The 20,986-nt window shown below is 43.9% G+C and overlaps 1 protein-coding gene and 1 long non-coding RNA gene across 3 annotated transcripts in view; one reads left to right on the forward strand and one right to left on the reverse strand.

Annotated features, from left to right (window-relative positions):
• LOC126997453 (uncharacterized) overlaps positions 1-20,986 on the forward strand; it is a 47,270-nt gene that overhangs the window by 3,229 nt on the left and 23,055 nt on the right. Inside the window, exon 2 of the long non-coding RNA XR_007752127.1 lies at positions 7,875-8,010. This is a non-coding gene — a long non-coding RNA (uncharacterized LOC126997453). The remainder of the gene's footprint in view (positions 1-7,874; positions 8,011-20,986) is intronic.
• Positions 206-20,530, reverse strand: LOC126997450 (homeobox protein HMX1-like). Of its 2 annotated transcripts, none has more exons than XM_050858545.1 (5): positions 19,553-20,530; positions 13,978-14,442; positions 5,830-5,915; positions 2,679-2,966; positions 206-1,821 (listed from the first exon to the last, which is right to left on the reverse strand). In XM_050858545.1, the coding sequence occupies exons 1-5, from the start codon at positions 19,830-19,832 to the stop codon at positions 1,651-1,653; spliced, it is 1,290 nt and encodes a 429-aa protein (XP_050714502.1). In that variant the 5' UTR covers positions 19,833-20,530; the 3' UTR covers positions 206-1,650. The 2 variants fall into 2 exon arrangements, with proteins under 2 accessions (XP_050714502.1, XP_050714503.1); XM_050858546.1 differs by having other exon boundaries at positions 2,724-2,966; positions 19,553-20,528.

Here is a 20,986-nt window from a genome sequence, read left to right on the forward strand (position 1 = left end):
TTTTCCCCTTGAGCTGCCTCCCTTGCTGTAAAATAAATGAATAAATAAATAAAAACAGTGAGTGGTTCAAGAAGCAAAGAGAAAGACAAGTCAGATGGGAGAAATAAGGATGAAAGGTAAAATGTAAAGGGAAAGTACAGACTGAAGGAGAGAAAAATACCCCTTTGATGCTTCCTAAATTTGTAAAAAGATTAAACTCAACATCTTTAGTTTCACGTGTTATTATTGTGTAAAAATATAGGTTAGCAGCATGGACACAGAGGGATGTTTTGTATCGTCGATAGGAACACGGAGCATTTACCTACAAAAGTCTACATTGTACAAAATTTTAAGGGGACAGAGAAAAAGGGAAAAAAAGACCTCATTAAATCTACAACTATAAATTACAGTGAGTGTGTTTCAAGGTGTCGACAATGTACAATCGTTAGGCGGGATGAAGAAAATGTAGTGTGAAGAATTTGAACTTATGGACAAGAAATGGGAGAAGGGAGTGCGTGAGGAGCGCCGTGGAATATAGAAGTGGGAGAGAGAGGGAAAGTGGGGAGTGGAGGGGAGAGTTGTTCGTTGAGAGGGGGAGGGTGTGTGAGGGGGCCGAGGTGAGGAAGAGGGGACAAGGAGGAGGGTGGAGACGCAAAGGTGTGGGTGGGGGTTGATGTGATAAAGAATGATGAGGAAAAAGGAGAAAAGGAGTGTGAGGAACGAGGAAAAGGAAACAGAGATACTAATGTGTGTGTGTGTGTGTGTGTGTGTGTGTGTGTGTGTGTGTGTGTGTGTGTGTGTGTGTGTGTGTACCTGGATTCTTATCGTTTTTTTTTTTCCGTCTAAGGTAAATAAACGTAACATTACTCTCCTGAAAGGAACATAGTGGGGCTGTCAATAGAAATAATAATAATAATAATAATAATAATAATAATAATAATAATAATAATAATAATAATAATAATAATAATAATAATAATAATAATAATAATAATAATAATAAAAGTTAGTCATTAAACTTGGGAAAAATAGTTATACACTTTTCCCTTCGTCGTTTTCTTACAATGTATCACAAAGGCCTAACCCAATATTATCTTTCTTGTGATAATAGACATTTTTGTTCTCCCTACAAATTCGTACGTTAAAAAAACTTCCTAATTATTTACAGCGCATCTAAGAGACCCTTGTACACTTCCTCTTTCTCGCCAGGAAGAAAGAGGACGAGGAGAGATACGGCTTCTAAATCATTGCCTCTTTTCCCCTTAAACTAATTTTCTTACGATACTCATTTTTACACATTACATCATTCCTTTGTCTTCTCTGCCCTCTTCCTCTTTTCCTTTTCCATTCCTTTTTTCCTTCCTTCCAATGGGACGGAGATGCGCACCGCCGCCACGCGCAGTTACAGCTTTACCATTTTTTCCTTTCCTCTTCTCCTATCTCGCTTCTCTTCATTATTTCTTGCTCCATCTTTTTTCCTTCCCCCCCTCTTTCTGGCTGTCCTTTCTTATTACTCTTCCTCCTGTTCTCCTTCTCTGCTTTTATCTGGTTTCTCATCGTTGTCTGTTTCTCCATCCTTTTCCTTTCCTCTCCTTTCCTCTTTTCCTTCTGAATAGCTTCCTTTTCCATCCTCATCTTCCCGTCTTCCGTTCTCCCGCGCAGCCGTTGCTATCACCAGGTCCGTAAGGTTTGCTGGTTGAAGGTTTGTGTTTGAGGGTAGCCCGCTGTCTGAGCCGTGTACGGGCACTGGTAGGCTGGGGGGGAGTACTGGGGCGGCGTGTAGGCTGGGGGGTAGGCGGGGGGGTAGCCGGTTGGACAAGGCTTTCCGTCCCTCACCAATACCTATGAAATAAAGGGAGAAAATATGTTAGTTAAGGGACGGTGGTGGTGGTGTATCTTAGGTGGTCTGTGAAGTATGTATTAATCATGTCTGTTAAATATTAGCTTCTATTATCATTACTTATATTCTGTTCACTATACTGGCGAATTTAAGCCCCTCCCCCTTTCCCGGTATGTAGCTAGTCATTGGCTCCTCCTCTCCACTCTAGGCCGCATGTGAATGGTAGAGGCTCTGAACGGTTACATCTGATTGGTGGTGACTTTGGTGTCGTGGGCGGGGCTTAGTTTCGATGTTACCGTGAATATAGTTTAGTTTGAGAGGTGACTATTGTTGTTGTTTCTGTCGCCGTTGGTCTGTGTGGGTTATTTCGTGTGTAAGTTTATTCAGTGTTTTTTTTTCACGTATTCCGAAGCCATTGTTTTGTTTCATAAGGACGTGGCACCTTTCATATGGCTTATTACTTTGTTCTGGTGTTTATATTTACAAGGTATTTATTGTCATTGTGATTTTTGTCTTTGGTCTGGTTTTAGTTTTTCCATCCGTTTTTATCCTTTCAAATTCTTTTATAAGAAAGCTTTTCAATTTCTGTCTACTCCCTTTTCCTTTTCTTCATTCCCATATTCATCGTTTCTCTTCCCTTCCCTTCACTTCCACTGCCTTCCTTATAATCTTTCTCTCTTCCCATCATCACTGTTTGTTCCCCCTTCCGCCTCCCCTCTAATTCTTGTCCTCCCTCCACTTTGCTGTTTCTTCCCCTTTTCCGCTTCTCCCTCTTCCCCCTCTTACCCACCTCATTCACTCCATCACTCTCCCTCATCTCTACCCTTCCACTTGTCGTTCCCCCCCGCGTGTCACTCACCCATCCTGCCCCCCATCCCTCGCCCCCATCCCCCACCCGACTCACGGGGACGGCCACACGACGGGGCGAGGTGACGGAGGCCATGGAGGCGGCGGCGGCAGCGGCGGCGGCGGTGCTCATCTCGAGGTTCTTGTCCTGTCGTTGTCTCTTGCATTTGTAGCGGCGATTCTGGAACCAGATTTTGACCTGCGTGGAGGTGAGCTTGAGCAGCCCCGCCAGGTGTTCCCGCTCCGGGGCCGACAGGTAACGCTGCTGCTTGAACCTCCTCTCCAGCTCGTACACCTGGGCCTGGGGGAGTTGGGATGAGTTAGGGCAGGTGAAGGGAAATAGGCAGGTGTGACAGGTGTGCTGGGATAAGCTAGGGCAGGTGAAGACATAGGCAGGTGTATTACATGGGTAGGAAAGAGTTAGGGCAGGTAAAGACACAAACAGGTGTAATATTTTAGCTGAAATTAGGGCAGGTGAAGAGAGGCACAGTTGTGATATAGCACGTGAAGTGTGATCTAATCGTAGAGTTTTGTCGACCATCCTTCCTTAGATGTGTGGCTTAAGGTTGTGACGAGAGGAGGAAGGTACCCAAACAGTAAGTGGGCTATAAAATCTTAACCAGTATTTTTTTTCACATGGCATAGAAATATGGAAATGGAAATACAGCGAATTTTTTTTTACCACCATGCGTCAATATGTCCACAAAAGAATATTATTTTTATAGACACTGAAGCGAGAGCAAAAGTCATATTTACAACATTTTTCTAGGCGTGAATAAAGAAAAAAAAAATCCGCATATCCATAAATTTTGGCTTTTAAGAATTCATGTCTAAAAAGAATGAAAACAAAACGATGACAAAATAGGAAAATCAGGAGGAAGAAGAAGGATGAGGAAGGTGTGGGAGGGAGAGGGAGGAGGAGGAGGAGGAGGAGGAGGAGGAAGATGAAGATGAGCCATGGAGGGGAGGCGTGTGTCAACAAAGAAAAAAAAGAAAGGAAAAAAGTGATGGAGATGGGAACATTAAGGGAGGGAGAGGGGAGGAAAAAATGATGGGCTTCGATTATAGGGAAGGAACGGGGGGGAGAGAGAGAGAGAGAGAGAGAGAGAGAGAGAGAGAGAGAGAGAGGGAGAGGGGGAGAGGGGGAGTCCTCGAGGGCATCATAATATATCCCCAGGTAGGGCGGACCAAAATAAACAAAATGTCATAATCCGCCACACAACCGCACCACCCACGCACCCACCCCTTAATGGACACACACACACACACACACACACACACACACACACACACACACACACACACACACACACACACACACATTTCAACATACCCTTTCCTTTGACTACTAATCTTTTTTTTTTATCTTGAAAGTGAATTTTGGTTTACATTCATACACCTTCATTTTTTGTCCATGTATCCCCCGTCACACACACACACACACACACACACACACACACACACACACACACACACACACACACACACACACACACACAGAAGCCATTAATAAAACCTCCGATGGTGAGACAAATATACAATGGCTCCCGGAACTGCGTGTGTACGTGTGTGTGTGTGTGTGTGTGTGTGTGTGTGTGTGTGTGTGTGTGTGTGTGTGTGTGTGAGTGTGTTCTGTGGCCTGTATTCTACTGGCTTAATCTTACCACATAAACACCGTAGAGGTTTCCCAGGCCAAGGGCGAGGAGGAGGAGGAGGAGGAGGAGGAGGAGGTGATGGGTGGAAGGGAGGGAGGGAGAGAAAGAAGGGAGAGGAGACTGTGGGAATAGGGAGCTTGGTGTGTGTGTGTGTGTGTGTGTGTGTGTGTGTGTGTGTGTGTGTGTGTGTGTGTGTGTGTGTGTGTGTGTGTGTGTGTGTGTGTGTGTGTGTGTGTGTGTGTGTGTGTGTGTGTGTGTGTGTGTGTGTGTGAAAAAAAAAAAAAAAAAAAATAAAAAAAAAAAAAAAAAAAAAAAAAAAGAAACTGGAAAAAAATAGGAAAAAGGGAAGGAGAGATAATATAGTAGAGAGGGAGGAGTGGAGGAAAGGAAAGAGGAGAGATGGAGGGAGGGGAGGGAGGAGGGGAGGATGTGTGTATACCAAAAGGAGATAAGTATAATCTCCACCGTCACAACATCTACCTACCTCCCGCCTTTCCTTTCCTCCCTCCCTCCCTCCCTCTCTCCCTACTTCCCTCCCTCCCTCCCTGTCTACTTCCCTCCCTTATATTCTTCCCATCCATCATCCTCTCTCTCATAAAGTCTTTCAGGTTCATAATATGTGTGTGTGTGTGTGTGTGTGTGTGTGTGTGTGTGTGTGTGTGTGTGTGTGTGTGTGTGTGTGAACCCTATCTATAACAATCACTCCATTATTCCTGATTTTGTTGTCCTTTTGTTCATATACTTTCATTTCTCTTTTACGCATTTCATCTCCGCATTTTCTCTTCCCTATCTCTATCTCCCATATTCTTTTTTTTTATTCTTCTTTACACCATTAACTTATTCTGACTTGGTTCACCCTTTCAACCCTTTTCCCACTTCCTCCTTTCATTTTTTCTCTCCATGCCATTCATTTACTCCTTTTTCTCATGTTTTCTACCTTTTTCACTTTCCTTCCTTTCTCCTCTTCTTCTCCAACCTCTTCAATCACACCTCCCCTCTCTCCTCTTTACCCATATAATCATTTTTTTCTATATTTACACCATTCATTTACTTCTCTCATCTTTTTCACCTTTTCTCTATCGTTCCTTTCTCGTTTTCCCCAACAGGTTCCTTCTTCACGCTTACCCTTTCTCCTATTCCTATTCCCTATTCTCATTTTCCCATTAATTCTTTTCATTTACTCACATTTCTCTAGTCTACCGTTTCACACTTGCCCTTTCTCCTCTTTATCCATATTCTCATTTTCTCATTCATATCTCTCATTTACTCACATTTCTCTAGTCTTTTCTACCGTTTCGCCTGCTTTCCTTTCTCTTCTCCTCCCTCACCAGCCTCCTCTTTCACACTTTTACTTCTATCACTCATATTCTCATTTTCTTTCTCCTTCATACTATTCATTTACTTTCATTTGTTTCACCCCTTTAACCCTTTTGTCCTGCATGCTTTTCTCTCTTCTCCACCAGCCGCCTCCTTCACACCTGTCCTCTCTCCTCTCCACCTGGGGCTCACCTGAGAGAAGAGCACTCTGGGTTTTCTCTTCGTCTTGGGTTTGGCGCCGTCTCCTGCCTTGCCCTTATCGCCGCCGTGTCCGCCCTCTGTTGGCAGGAAAGGGAATTAGTGAACTCTGTCTCTCGTTACTTTCTCTTCTACAGTCAAGCACATACGAACATAAATCAAGCGAAGGAAATGAGTGTTCTTTGTGATCATTATTTTTTGTTTTTCTGGTGAAGCGAAAGATGATGAGTTGAAGATAAAATTAGACAGACGACAGAATGAAAGAATGAAATGAAGCGAAGGAAATATGTGTTCTTTGTGATTATTTTTTTTTCTAGTGAAGCGAAAGGTGAAGATAAAATTAGACATAGACGACAGAATGACAGAGGGCTACAGATATAGATAGATAGATAGATAAATAGATCGACAGATATAGATAAAAGCACTAAGAAAAACCTCAAAGCAAAATAATTGTAATAAAAAGAGAAGCATTTACTCAGAGACTCATACATGGATATTTACAAGAACTAATGAGTAGGCGGAAAAAAAAAATCTAAAAAATCTAAAAGGAGAATAATCTAATACAAAAAGGAAAAAAACAAAAACATACATCCTATAGAAACTTACGTAAGCTATAGATGAATGAAACTTAAAAACAAGAAACATATGAAGTAAAGTAAAAAAAAAATGATAGGATGGATAAAAAAAAGACCTATGCAAAAAAACAACAACAACAACACCATAGAAAACCTCACATGAAACAGATGAAGAGGAGCAAAAAATCCCAAATCTGCAAGGATGGGCGATAGGGCGAACATACCAAAATAAGGAGTGCTGGGGCAGGCGAGTGGAGCGTGATAAAATAAATACACAGCTTGCAAGAATGTGGAAAGGAGGCGCGGTGAGGAGGTGAATTATACGATGACAGGCCGGAGAGCTTCATGACGGGCACGGGCTGACTAAGGGCGTGTACGTCGATGAGAGAGAGGGAGAGAGGGAGAGGGAGAGGAAGGCCGAGAGAGACGAAATACAGTGAAGGGGGTCAGTGTAAAGAGAAATTAAACCATATACAGTGAATACTATACGAAAAATAGGGATAGATGGACAGAGAGAGAGAGAGAGAGAGAGTATTATATATATGGACACTTGCAAGTAGAGTAAGTGAACGGGCATTGCGAAAGATAAAAGAAAACGGATTAAATTCTACGGCTCACTAAAGATATAAAGCAAAAAAAAAAGACGGTAAATATAGGTAACGGGACGGTATTTAAGGCAAAAATGTGATTAGCGAAGAGAGAGAGAGATGGGGGGTTTGTGGGGAGGGGGGGAGGAGCAAACACGCATTCGTTTACTGCAAACAAGAGGCACGAGGCGGGGAAACGGGGCAAACAAAAAGAGGAAAATAGGAGGACAAGGGACGCCGCGGTGATAATAGGAATACGAGGAGGAGGAGGAGGAGGAGGAGGAGGAGGAGGAGGAGGAGGATAGGGTAAGATGAGAATAATAAGAAGAGGAAAGGAGTGAGAAAATAATAACGATATGGAGATGAAAAAGAAATGATGGAATAGAACTTTAAGGGAAAAGGATAAAAAGGAGAGATTGAAATGAAAAATAGCAAGAAAAAGAAATATAAATAATGACGTAAGCAAAATAAAATATCTGAAATGATTTGTTACTTAACGTTATATACTACTACTACTACTACTACTACTACTACTACTACAAATATTACTACTACTACTACTACTACTACTACTACTACTACTACTACTACTACTATTACTACTACTACTACTACAACTATTACTACTACTACTACAACTACAAATATTATTACTACTACTACTACTACTACTACAACTACTACTGCTACTACTACTACTATGTCATTACTTGGTGTTATTACATTTATTATCATCATCATCATCATCATCATCATCATCATCATCATCATCATTGTCGCTGTCATTATTGCCTCTATATTTTTACTGACCTCACTTGTTACTGTTGTTATTTTATTTGTTTTATTTACTCTTTTATTTATTTTGTGTTATTTCCAGCGTGTCGGGTCAGCGCGGGGCGGGGCGAGGCGTGGCAGGGCGGCTGACGGACTGTATACGCGGGAGGCAGATGGCTACGGGGAGAATGTAAACCCTTTAATGGAACAACCAAAATAAGGGAGTTAAAAATCCGGAGGTGAGGCGATCAGGTTACTCTCTCTCTCTCTCTCTCTCTCTCTCTCTCTCTCTCTCTCTCTCTCTCTCTCTCTCTCTCTCTCTCTCTCTCTCTCTCTCTCTCTCTCTCTCGCAGGCTTTTGACCCCCTGACCTCCCCTTACATGACCTCAACTACCTGGTGAGTGAATTCCTCCCCCTTCACGTCTCCACCCCCCCCCCCCTCTCTCTCTCTCTCTCTCTCTCTCTCTCTCTCTCTCTCTCTCTCTCTCTCTCTCTCTCTCTCTCTCTCTCTCTCTCTCTCTCTCCCCTCCGTTTCCTCTTTTCCTTCCTTATCTTCTTCCTTTCCTTCATACTTGGCTTATGCGGTGACTGACTTCTTTCCCTTCTCTGTCTCTTTCTCTCCCTCCTTCAGTGTTTTCCTCCTTCTCTCCTTCTTTCTTTTTTTTTCTTTTTCCTTCCTTCCTTATCTCCTTTCTTCCCTCTCTCCTTCCTACTCTCTTATTCCTTGACTAAATTTCTTTCATTCCCTCCTTTAGTATTTTCCTCCTTCTCTCCCTCCCTCTTTCCTTCTCTTCCTTCCTAACCTTTTCCTTCCTACTTTACCTCCCTTTCTCCCTCTTCACCTTTCCCTCCCTGACATTTTCTTTCTTTTCCTTCCTTTTCATTTTTACCTCCTCTCTTTCTCTCTTCCCTTTCTTTCCCTCTCCTACCTCTCCCCTTTCCTTCCCTCTTCCAACTCTCCCTTTTCATTCACTCTCCTCCCTCTCCCCTTTCCTCCCTTTCCCCTTCTCTACCCTCTCCTCCCTCTCCCTCTCTCTCCTACGCGGTGATGGGCTATGTGTGTAGGTGGTCAGTGAGGAAGGGAGGGAAGGTAAGGAGGGAGAGAGGAGTATAGGAGGGAGAGAAGGGAGGGAGAAGGGAGGGAGCGAGGGAATAGATTGTTTTTCACGTTCCTCGATTTCTTCATTAATAAGTTTCGAGTTTTATATTATTTTTTTTTTCAATTTATCGTTTTTTTTTTTGTCAAGATTCGTTTGTGTTTATGTATTAAGTTGAGTCATTTTTTTTCATTATTTATATTTTTTCTAACATTTTCCGCTTCGTCTCTCTCTCTCTCTCTCTCTCTCTCTCTCTCTCTCTCTCTCTCTCTCTCTCTCTCTCTCTCTCTCTCTCTCTCTCTCTCTCTAAATCTCTACCATCCACTCACCTTCACTTCCTCCTCCTCCTCCTCCTCCTCCTCCTCCCATCCCTTCCTTACCCTATCTCCGTTTCGCTTCCCCTTTCTCTCTCTCCCTCTCCCCTCCCTCCTTCCCTCCCTCCTCCCCTCCCCGTGTTCCTCCGTTCCTCCAATCCCTTGATCATAAACAAACGCGAAACACAAAGCCTCCCTTGACCCGTGTGTGTGTGTGTGTGTGTGTGTGTGTGTGTGTGTGTGTGTGTGTGTGTGTGTGTGTGTGTGTGTGTGGTTTCGCTCCATTTCTTTTTTTCCTTTCTCATGATTTTTTTTCTTCTTTTTGTTTCTGTTCATTTCCTTTTTTATTAGTTTTGTTTTTATTTGTTTTTTGTTATTTTTGTGCGTTTTTTTTCTTTTATTGTCCTTTTTTTTCTATATATCTTTTTTCGTGTCTAGCGTCCTCTCTCTCTCTCTCTCTCTCTCTCTCTCTCTCTCTCTCTCTCTCTCTCCACCTTCTCCCCTATTCCCCTTTCTTCCCCCCTTGTCCCATATTCCACTAAACAGTACCCTTTCACCCCTCTCCCCCCTTCCTCCCTCCCTCTCCCCCCTCCCTCTCCCTCCCCCTCCCTTTCATCTCACTGCCCTATATATTTTCTACGATTCATTCTTCCTGTTTCTCTTCACACTTTTTTTATCACTTTTTATTTTCTATTCCTCACCCTTTCTTTCTCTCCCCATCACTCCATTTCTTTCTTAATTAATCTCCCCACTACCCCATTTTTTAACTTCCCCCATCTTCCCATCCTGTCTTTCTCTCCCCATCACTCCTTTTCTTAACCTCCCCATCACCTATTACTCTTTCATAACCTCCCCATTAGTCTTTCTTAACTTTCCCATCTCCCCATTTCTCTTAACCTCCCCATCTCCCAATTTCTTTCTTATCCTCCCCATCTTCCCATTTCTTAACCTCCCCATCACTCCATTTTTTTCTTATCCTCCCCATCTCCCCACTTCTTTTTTATCCTCCCCATCTCCCCACTTCTTCTTTATCCTTCCCATCTCCCAATTTCTTTCTTATCCTCCCCATCTCCCCACTTCTTTTTTATCCTCCCCATCTCCCAATTTTTTCTTATCCTCCCCATCTCCCCATTTCTTTCTTATCCTCCCCATCTTCCCATTTCTTAACCTCCCCATCACTCCATTTTTTTTCTTATTCTCCCCATCTCCCTATTTCTTTCTTATCCTCCCCATTTCTCCATTTCTTTCTTATGCTCCCCATCTCCCCATTTCTTTCTTATCCTCCCCATCTCCCCATTTCTTTCTTAACCTCCCCATCTCCCTATTTCTTTCTTAATCTCCCCATCTCCCTATTTCTTTCTTAACCTCCCCATCTCCCCATTTCTTTCTTATCCTCCCCATCTCCCCATTTCTTAACCTCCCCAATCACCCCATTTGTCTCTCCTTTACACACCTTGTATTATCCTTCCTTAAATGTTCTCTCCCCATGATTTCACTTCCTTTTCCTTCCCCATTTATTTACCCTCCCCATCACCCACTATCTCCCTCCCCAACCAGTGATAGTTCTTCCTCCCAACTCCCCACTACAGTCTCTACTCTTTTCCAACTTTTTTTTTCCTCCTCCATCACTATATATAACCTTCTCTCTCTCTCTCTCTCTCTCTCTCTCTCTCTCTCTCTCTCTCTCTCTCTCTCTCTCTCTCTCTCATCCACCTCTTTCCGTCAATCTACCTTTACCTCCTCTCCTTCCTCCCTCTCTCCCTCCCTTATATTCCACCGCCTCTCTCTCTCTCTCTCTCTCTCTCTCTCTCTCTCTCTCTCTCTCTCTCTCTCTCTCTCTCTCTCTCTCTCTCTCTCTCTCTCTCTCTCTCTCTCTCTCTCTCTCTCCAGGTCGCCGCTCTGTCGCCGATACGAGACTCATAATGTTTGGCTTTGGCTCCTTCCTTTTCCTCTCTTCTTCCTCCCTTTCCTCCTCCTCCTCCTCATCTTTTTCCTCTTCCCTCTCCTTCATTGTCGCCTGGTGGTGGTGAAGGTACTATTGTTATGTTGTTATTGTTATTGTTGTTGAATAATTTAAAACTATTGTTGCGTTTTCTTTGTTTATTCCTTTCTTAAATGCGTATGAGAGAGAGAGAGAGAGAGAGAGAGAGATGAGCAGGTGGTTTTAGCGCATGCGTATAAAAAATAACCCTAAAACTTTACTTACCACTCAAATGTATAGATTCCAATCCTACAAAAAGAATCATAAACACCAACTCATGTTTACATCACCACCACCATCACCACATCATCATCATTAGTCATCATAATCATTCAGCAGCAACACAAGAAAAAAAAAAAACTCCACCAACTCTCATTTAAACTTCCCGCCAAATCAAACTCCATCACGTAACCATCAACCACCCAATCACGAAGCAGGACAATGTCACGTGACTTAGCCAGGCCGTGACGTCACAGACCACCATCACCTCCGATCATAAGGGAGGGAATGGCTGGAGGGGAATGTTTACTTATGAATTTAGTGCATTTTTCGCGCGCGTGGGGCAGACTAACGCTGACTTCATTGCCTTAGAGTGATGGTGAGTGTATAAGTGTTTGTGTGTATGTGTTTGCGTGTTTGTGTGTTTGTTTTATTGTGTTTTATTATGATTTTGTGTGGATGTATATTGTGGGGTTGGTAAGTATTTGTATGTGTGTATCTTTTTGTTTATGTGTTTGTATTGCGTTTGTGGCTGAGTTACGTAAGGTGAAGGATGAGAGAAAGAGAGAGAGAGAGAGAGAGAAGGTGGAGGGAGATGGTCAATTTGCCTCCGTCAGGGGTTTGTTTAGACGGCGGTTCGCTAAATAAACCTTCTCTCCCGCTGACCGCTGCCCTCTCTCTCTCTCTCTCTCTCTCTCTCTCTCTCTCTCTCTCTCTGTTACCTACATTTCTCCATTCCGTATTTTCTCACATTTTCCTCAGTCTCCCCATTCAACCCATTTTTCATTTTCTTTCTCAAATCTCTTTCGGTTCTACGTAAAATATTTATCTTCCTTTTCCTCTTGTCATCCCTTATCAGGCGTGGCTATCTTCCCTTCCTCTTCCTTTTCCGCATCCTCACACCTCCTCCTCCTCGTCATTCCGCTCCTCCTCCTCCCCATCCTCCTCCTCCTCCTCCTCCCATCAATCATCGCTTCCCTATCTTCCACGCTACCTCAGATGACTACTGCACAAGGACTGGCCTTTACCGTGTGTGTGTGTGTGTGTGTGTGTGTGCTATTTTTCACACCACAGGAATTTTAAGCAGCTTGGAGGCCGCTTATATACTGATTAAATTTTAACGCTTCGAAATTTTAACTTACGACGAAAGGATTTATTTAACTTAATCAACGGTGATGGTCATTTGATCGTATTTTGTGTGTGGAGAGTAACAGCCTTACGCTCAGATGGAGATGTTAGGCATATTTAGCTTCACACACACACACACACACACACACACACGCACAGTGGTAGTTCAGTCTCGCGAAGCTTCAGTGCATCGCCTAGTTTCGACTCAGTGTTTCGAAATATGTCAAGGGTTCATAACGCCCAACAACTTACTTATTAACTGTCTTTATTGAGTATTGCTCTCATTATTTCTTTGTGTGTGAATTTTTTTTTTCCTTAATGTCTGTATGTGAAGTGAATTAAGATTTTGTATTTGATTTTGATAATTTTAACTTCTGTTTCCGAAGAAGTGTGTGTGTGTGTGTGTGTGTGTGTGTGTGTGTGTGTGTGTGAGGAAAGTTCTGTTATGCGAAGTTGCCGGAGAGAGAAAGAAGGGAGAGATAGATACATAGAAAATAAAGAGAGAAGAAAAGTGAGGAGTAGAAAGAGAAAGGTAGAGAAAGAAAGAGAGGAGAATGGGAAAAAAGAACGATAAAGAAAGAGACAGTGAGATGAAGGAAAAAAAATGGAAAGAACGTAGAAATAAAACGAGAGAGAGAGAGAGAGAGAGAGAGAGAGAGGAAAAGAAAGCACGAATGATACTTTGGGAAAACACAGGAAGTTACCGTCGAATGGAGGGCTTGTTAGAATGGTGAAAGGGGGAGGGGGGAAAAGGGGGGGAGGGAAGGGAAGTCCTGATGGAGTGACGGGCAGGGGTGATAATGATAGTGAGGGTGATGGATATAGGTGATAGTGATGATAGGGTGATTGTGATGAGGAAGTAATAATGATAGTGAGAGTGATGGTGGTGATGTAGGGAGTGGCCATGAAGATAGTGAGGGTGATGATAGTGATATAAATACAATGATGATGAGGGTAGTTTTGATGATGCACAATGGTGATAATGAGTAAGTGAGGGTGAGTGTGCTGATGGTGACAGTGGTGGTGATGAATGTGACTGATGATGATGTAGAGTGGCGGTGATAATGGTGAGTGTGATGCTACATAGATCCTAATGATAGTTAAGATGATAATGAATAGTGAAGGTGATGGTGATGATGGTGGATGATAGTGATAATAATTTAGAGAAGGGGAAGAGGAGGAGCACGCTTTTCTACAACAATAATAATAATAATGACGATAATAATAATAAAAAGAAGTAGTAGGAGGAACATAAGAGCGTTACTGATGATGATTATGATACTACTACTACTACTACTACTACTACTACTGCTACTACTACTACTACTACTACTACTACTACTACTACTACTACTACTACTACTACTTAACTCCAACAACTCCCTGCACTCTACTACTACTACTACTACTACTACTACTACTACTACTACTACTACTACTTGAACTCCAACAACTCCCTGCACTCACTCTTGTCGAGGTCGTCCTTGTGGGAGGAGAGCGAGGTGAGGTGGGCCTCGGGGAAGGGCGGGCAGAGGGAGCTAAGTTGCTGCACGTGGGGGGAGGTGAGAGGGGGGTGGAGGGAGGAGGAGGAACCACTGGAGGAGGAGATGGTGCCGGGTGGAGATAGAGATGCTGTAGGAGACCCATTCACCCCCATCACTCCACCTCCACTACCTCCTCCTCCACTTGGCTGTCCCCCTGTGCTGTCTCCTCCACCTGTGCCTCCACCTACACTATCCCTACCTCCTCCTCCACCTCCTCCTCCACCTCCTCCTCCGCCTCCTCCTCCGCCGCCGTCCAGGTAGTTGGTTTCCTCCTTCAGGTAGTCGGTGTCCTTGACGTACTTAGCGTAGGTGGCGTCCTTGTACTTGAAATAGTCGTCCTTGATGCTCTCCTCCTCCTTCACCACCACGCTGTCGCTCATCATGTAATCTGTGGGCGGGAGGGTAAAGGATGTGCGTGAAGGAACTGTCTTTCACTGTATCAGAAGTCCTTACCTGGCTCCTCTCACCTGTATGTCTGGTAACCTTGATTAACCCTTTTTCTATCTCTCTTCCACTCTACCTTCTCGAGTTTCTCCTTTCTCACTATCTTCAATATTCATCTTCTTTTTCCTTTATTTTTTCTTCCTCTTTTTCTCTTCCCCAACCTGGCTCCTCTCACCTGCCCGTCTGGTTACCTTAAGGATTTATTTTCTAACTCTCCCTTATTTCCTTATCCTCCTCTTTATCCTCAACACTGATCTTCCTTTTCTTTTATTTTCCTTTCTCTCTTTATCCCTTCCACCTCTATTTACTATAGTGTTATTAGTGTTGCTATTTATTTCCTTCGTACTTTCTCCTTCCTTTCTTGATTGCGAAACACAAATCGAAGCGCCTTATATAAATATATTCTTTTGCTAACGTGATTGAGGTAAAAAGAGAGATTGTGGTGCTTTGGTTCACGACACAGAGGACACATGCAGACAAAGAGATTAATCCACACTGATAGAAAGATGAATAGGAAGATAAAGCTCAATAGATTTATAGATGGGTACAGGTGGGTTTGGTTCACGGAGGAGGGAGACAGACAAACACAGAGACAGAAACATACGGACTCACACATATATTTTTTTTTTACAGCAAAGACAGCACAAGGGCACACAAAAAGGGAAACAATAAAAAAAAGCCCGCTACTCGCTGCGCTGAATAGATATATAGACTGGCATAGACAATTTAAAAGTATATATAGATAGTTTATTGACCGCGGGATATACTGTTCATAATATACTAGATATTTATCATAAAAGACTGTAATGGTTTGGTGTGATGGCTAAAGTAAAACATTTGAAAAATTGCCAAATAATAAGACAATAATCAAAAAGCTTAATTTATAAGAAAGTAGAATAATAAATAACCAAAATGAAGCCTGGCACAAATAACACACACACACACACACACACACACACCCTGTCAAATGGCTCGTATACAGTGTTTGAGAAGTTTATTTTGGGTTTTAGCGGCAAGTGTTATTCTCTCGCGCCGCGCCGTCAGGGAGGATGGATACGAGGCCTGTTTATTCTTTGCAACGTTAAATACGGATGAAAAAAAAAAAAAAGGGATAATTATATATATGGCAATACTACTACTACAACTTTTTTTTTTTTACATCAGAGGACACGGCTACTACTACTACTACTACTACTACTACTACTACTACTGCTACTACTACTACTACTGCTACTACTACTACTACTGCTACTACTACTGCTACTACTACTACTACTACTACGACGACGACGAAGACGACCATTATCCGCGTCGCTAATATGTGGAGACTGTAAGATGTTAACTAAAATTGACTATACATTCATTTGTCGATAAGTTAGATGTCAAGAAAGTAGTTTTTATTTGGGCTAGAACTATTTTTTTTTTCATGGCACTTTTTTTTTCTAAGACTGAGAAGGGCGTCAGCGTATGCGCGCGTCAGCAACCCGCGGATTTTTTTTTTTTTTTACTGTGCGTTTTTTATGAAGCTCCACAACTGTTTGATTATAGTTTTCTTGTTTTCAGTCTCGATTTCCCTTTATTCTTGTTCTGTTACTATTATTGTTATTATTATTATTATTATTATTATTATTATTATTATTATTATTATTATTATTATTATTATTATTATTATCAGTTCTACCAGCAAAAGCGTTATGACTCCTATTTTTCATGTTGTATATTCGACAATGGTTACTTCGGTTGTGTTGCGAGTTGGTGTTGCATTGTGCTGTGTTGATTGCCTTGTCCGCGTTGGTGGGTTGTATTGCGGCTGTGTGTTAGCGCTGCGCCGTGTGTGTGTGTGTGTGTGTGTGTGTGTTAGGGAGGGAGGGCAAAGGTTGTGTTGTGCTGTTATGTGTTGCTTTGAGCTGTGTGTGTGTGTGTGTGTGCTGTGTTGAGTGAGGTGGACTGAAGCTGCTCCTTGTTGTTCTTTCCGTTTTTGACGCTGTTGTTATTGTTATCGTTATTATTATTGGCTTATTATTATCATCTATTATTATTATTTATTGTCATTAACGCCTTAGGATATATGTTTACTTCTCTTCCCTTCCCTTTTCCTCCCCTCCTCGAACCCTTTTCCCTGATCATAACGTAGATATATATAAAAAATAAAAAAATCTCCCCCTACCTACCCACTCTCTAGCTTAATTCTTTCTCTTCACTTGCTCTCGAATTAAGGCAGGTATTTTTTTTTTTATTAATAGGTGAAGAGCGGCGATCACTGGTGTAAGAGTGACGATGTGCTGTTTTAATTATAATTCCGAACAGCATGTTGTCCTCTCGAAATTGACCCCTCTCTCGGCCACCTCTTTTTTGTTTTTTTTGGAGCAGCGAGTAGCGGGCTGTTTTTTTTATTATTGTTTCATTTTTTTGTGTCCTTGAGCTGTCTCCTTTGTTGTAAAGAAAATAGTAGATCGGTATTTTTAGACGCTGCCGCCTCTCACGCTAACTGTTTCCAAAAGCCGAAAAATGAAATTAATTACGTTTTCATGAGTGTTTTTTCATGGTAACGGTGCCAAAGCTTTTTCGAACTACCCTGGTAAAGCCTACAACTCCTACGAAAGCCCTGTCAAACGGTATGTATACATGGGTGCCGAACTGTTTAAGACTGTATGGCTCACCGTATACTTCATTATAGTAGTCTTTAAAAATCTGACATTTAGAGTCCGTTGTTTCAAGTTCATTATTGAGGAACGCTATTGTTATTTTTTTCTTGTAGCGAGCATGGTTTTTGCATTTGAATATTGTAGCTATTTAAAGGATATGCAGATTGATGTCAGTATAGGCCTACCCCCGAATAGTTTTCTTATTTCATATATCGAAATTTTAATCCAGGCGGAATTGAAAGACAAAATAGACGATAATCAACCAATTGTGCTTAAATTTTGAATGATTTCTTTTTAGTTGACCGAACTTCATGAAAACTGGGAAGAAAATGGAATATCTACGTGGCATTCCAAAACTGTCCAAGTATAAATAATTACAAGAGCGCCGACGCATTCACACACACACACACACACACACACACACACACACACACACACACACACACACACCGTGGAACATTTAGATCGAGAGGTATAGGGCAAAGGTGAGGCCCAGTAACAGGTGAGGTTGAAAGGGGAGGAGGGGGGGCGGCTGGAGGGAGAGGTGAAGTGAGGGGAAGTGTGTTGATATTGTGAGGGGGAAGGGGGAAGGGATGCAATTTAATTATGTGCGCTGGACCACGAAAGAAGGGCGTGAGAGAGGGAAAATGATGACCTGAAGGAAGAAGAAAGGAGGAAAGGGTTAAAAATAGAGGATGCGAGATGGTAAAAAAGGAAAATTTATGAAAAGTTGTTTTGTGTAACGGCGAGAAGAGATAAACTAAGGACCATAAAAAACAAACAGTACAAAACTTCCTACGTCTATAAAAACAAAAACTCGAAACAGGATATTCTCCCCCTTAAAAAAAAAAATTACACCAGGTTCAGAAATGCATCACAACTATACTCAAATAAAAAAGAGAGTATTCTAGCGATATATCATGAAGGGGGGAGGGGGGGGTGCTAATGGTAAAGAAATTTGGGGAATGGAGGGGGGAGAGAATTAGGGGTAGCGTAATGCAAATGTGAAGAGGAAAGAAAAAAAAAGGATTGGGGATGGATAAATAAGTATATGGGAAAGGAATAAAGGAGAAGTGCTACAGGTGTGAATGGGGAAGGTATACACTGCAGGTAATAAGGTAAGGATAAATAATTAAAGAACTCGGGTAGGTAAAGAATGGGGGGCATGGTATGGGAAAGGTATGGGAACAGGTATGGGAAAGGAATTAAGGGTAGACTGCCACAGATGAAAATAGACAATTGAGTAATGAGATATGTATATACAAGTAAGGCTAACTAATGTAAAAGCTACAGAAATAAAATCGGGTAAAGGCTAATGGTATAAAGGAATAGCTCAGGAAATAAAAGGAGGGTGAGGACAAATTAGAGTTTATACATGGTTACAGTAATAATATAAAGAGTGGTCTGGGCCCGAGGTAGATGTAGGGGAGAGTCATATATTGAGTTTGAGGTATGTGTATTGGGTGCTCAAGAGGCGGGGAAGAAAGAAATGACGAGAAAAAAAGTTATATAATGGGAGTAATATTTGTGTTTTATTATTTCTTATTGTCTTTGGAAGGGGGTAAGAGAGAGCGGAAGAAGTAGTAGTAACTGGGGAAGAAGGGGAGACGAAGTTATGGTCGCTGGGGAGGGGAGGGAAGCGGAGGATAATATCGCCGGTGGTGGAAGGGGAAGAGACGAAGGTATTGCTGGTGGGGAGGAAGGGAGAGAGGAAGGAGTTATGTCAGTGAGGTAGAGGCAGAGGAAGAGATGGTAAAGAGGTAAGAGAAAAGAAGCTAAGGAAACTATTGTCGCTGGAGAAGCAGAGGAAAGAAAAAAAGTTATCGTATATTGAAGGGCAGAAAAAAAATTGTCAGTGCGGAAAGAGGGGAGAAAAAACATAGTCACTAGGGAAGAAAGGGGAGAAGGAGAGAAGAGAGAAAGGCAGGTGGATGAAGAATTAAGGGGAGGAATTCGTACCCTGTTATTGTTAGGGCAAGGGGGAGAGAGGGGTGAGGGGGGAAGGGGTAAGACACGGCGAAGTGAGAATGATTGAGGTATTAAAGCAGAGGTGAATCAAGGGAACAGAGGGAGGAAGAAGAGCTGGGATTGTGACGAAGGGGAAAAGGCCAGAGGTGGATGAGTAGGAGGATTAAACTTATCGAGTGGATGTGTGTGGGGTGGGGGAGGAGGAGGAGGTTGGAAGAGGCAGATGGATGATGGGAAGGAAGAGGAACAGGAGAGAGGGGGGAAGGGTGGGGGGGCTTTTCGCATGTTTTTTGGGTAAGCCGTTCATGAGGTTGTCAGAGAAAGAGGGAAAAAGATTATGAAGAGAAGGCGGCGGCAGGATGGAGAATAAAAATGGAGGGGAAGAGAGACGCATGCAGGAGGATGAAGGAACGGAGGGAGACTGAAGAGGGGCGTTCTCACCGTGCTGGTGGTGTGGGGGGAAGGCGTCCATGAGGTCCCCGCCGCCCACGTCCCCCATGGTCGGCGGCTCCCCCATGTGGGCGGCCTCGGCGATGCCCGGGTCGTGGAGGTGGGCGTCGGCCAGGTGCGGGTCGTCCCAGAAGGGCGGCACCCACACCGAGGAGTCCACGCCCACGCCGCCGCTCTCCAGGTACTCCCGGCCGCCCCCGAGGTACCCGCCCATGACGCCCATTACGCCCATACCGCCCGCTGTGGGTGGCATGCCGCCGGACATCATCATAGTGGGCGGTGGGTGGCTGGCGGGGCGGGGTGAGGTGGTGGCGGTGGTGGCGGCGGTGTTGTGGGGTGGAGGGTGTGGCTGTGGAGGTGCAGGGCCTTGGTGGCGGTGGTGGTGGTGGCGTCTGCAGGAGGTGACGGCGAAAACAACAGCAACAAGAACACTTTTCAGATGCTGTTGAGTTTTTTCATTGCGCTTTTTGTTCGAATATTAGTTTTTTGAGGTTCAGAGAGAGAGAGGTAAATCGTCCGTCCGGCTGTCCCTCAAGGCCCAAGTATCTCAGTGTCTCAAGTGAGTAACCAAGAGGCGACCAAGTGCGGGCCGAGTAGCGGTCATGTATCACTCGTGTTTAGTCAGGCGTCTCCCTCGGCCGCTCCCGCGCGCACGCTCCCCTCGGCGGGACACGCTTGAGCACCTGCCTCTTCAAACGCTTCAAGTCCTACTTCACCCTGCCCGGCCAACTCTTGAGGCGCTGCGTGGCGGTCCTGCTCACACTCCACTCACTCTCACGCACTCACTCTAGCACTTCGTCTCTCCCACTCCGTAGCTGTCACTCCGTCCCGTCACTGGTCTTGCGGCACTCGGTTCGTAGCTCCGCGGGGGAAGGCTTCGTGGGTTTAGTCTTTTTTTGCGGGAGGTTGTGGCGTCGGCGGGCGGCTCGTGGTCGTGCGTGGCGGAGTGTGGCGCGAGGGGAGACCAGCGGCGGCGGCGTGCCTCGGGCGATGCGGGGGCGGGCCGCTGGGCGGGGCGACGGCGTGGTGGGCGGAGCGTCGGCGGTGGGGGCGATGGCATGGCTTTTGTTGTTGTTCACGGTGTGGGCGGAGTACAGGCGCCTCCTCTAACTTCCCTCCCTCTCTCCCTCACATCCTCTCCCTAGCCGTTCGTCCTCCCTCACTCCCTCACATCCTCTCCCTAGCCGTTCGTCCTCCCTCACTCCCTCACATCCTCTCCCTAGCCGTTCGTCCTCCCTCACTCCCTCACAAAGAAACACAAAGGAAGAACAAACAACAGCAGACCTGCTGGTCCTTACGAGGCTGTTTGTGAAAAGCTACACTAACTAATCAAAGGTGGAAGATGAAGAACAGCAAAGGCGAAGGCTCCTCCCCACCCCCCCATTCCCTCCAGCCAAAACTGGCAGGAAAGGAAAAAGAACCATG

The sequence above is a fragment of the Eriocheir sinensis genome, chromosome 12 (assembly GCF_024679095.1).
Source record: "Eriocheir sinensis breed Jianghai 21 chromosome 12, ASM2467909v1, whole genome shotgun sequence".
Taxonomy (NCBI): Eukaryota; Metazoa; Arthropoda; class Malacostraca; order Decapoda; family Varunidae; genus Eriocheir; species Eriocheir sinensis.

Bases quoted from the DNA above. Each gene is read 5' to 3' on its own strand.
- LOC126997450 (XM_050858545.1), bottom strand. From the start codon at position 19,832: ATGATGATGTCCGGCGGCATGCCACCCACAGCGGGCGGTATGGGCGTA. The intron at 14,443-19,552 runs GTGAGAACGCCC...TCCCGCCCACAG, and splicing joins CCCCCCACACCACCAGCACG to ATTACATGATGAGCGACAGC. The intron at 2,967-5,829 runs GTGAGCCCCAGG...CAACTCCCCCAG, and splicing joins CCAGAGTGCTCTTCTCTCAG to GCCCAGGTGTACGAGCTGGA.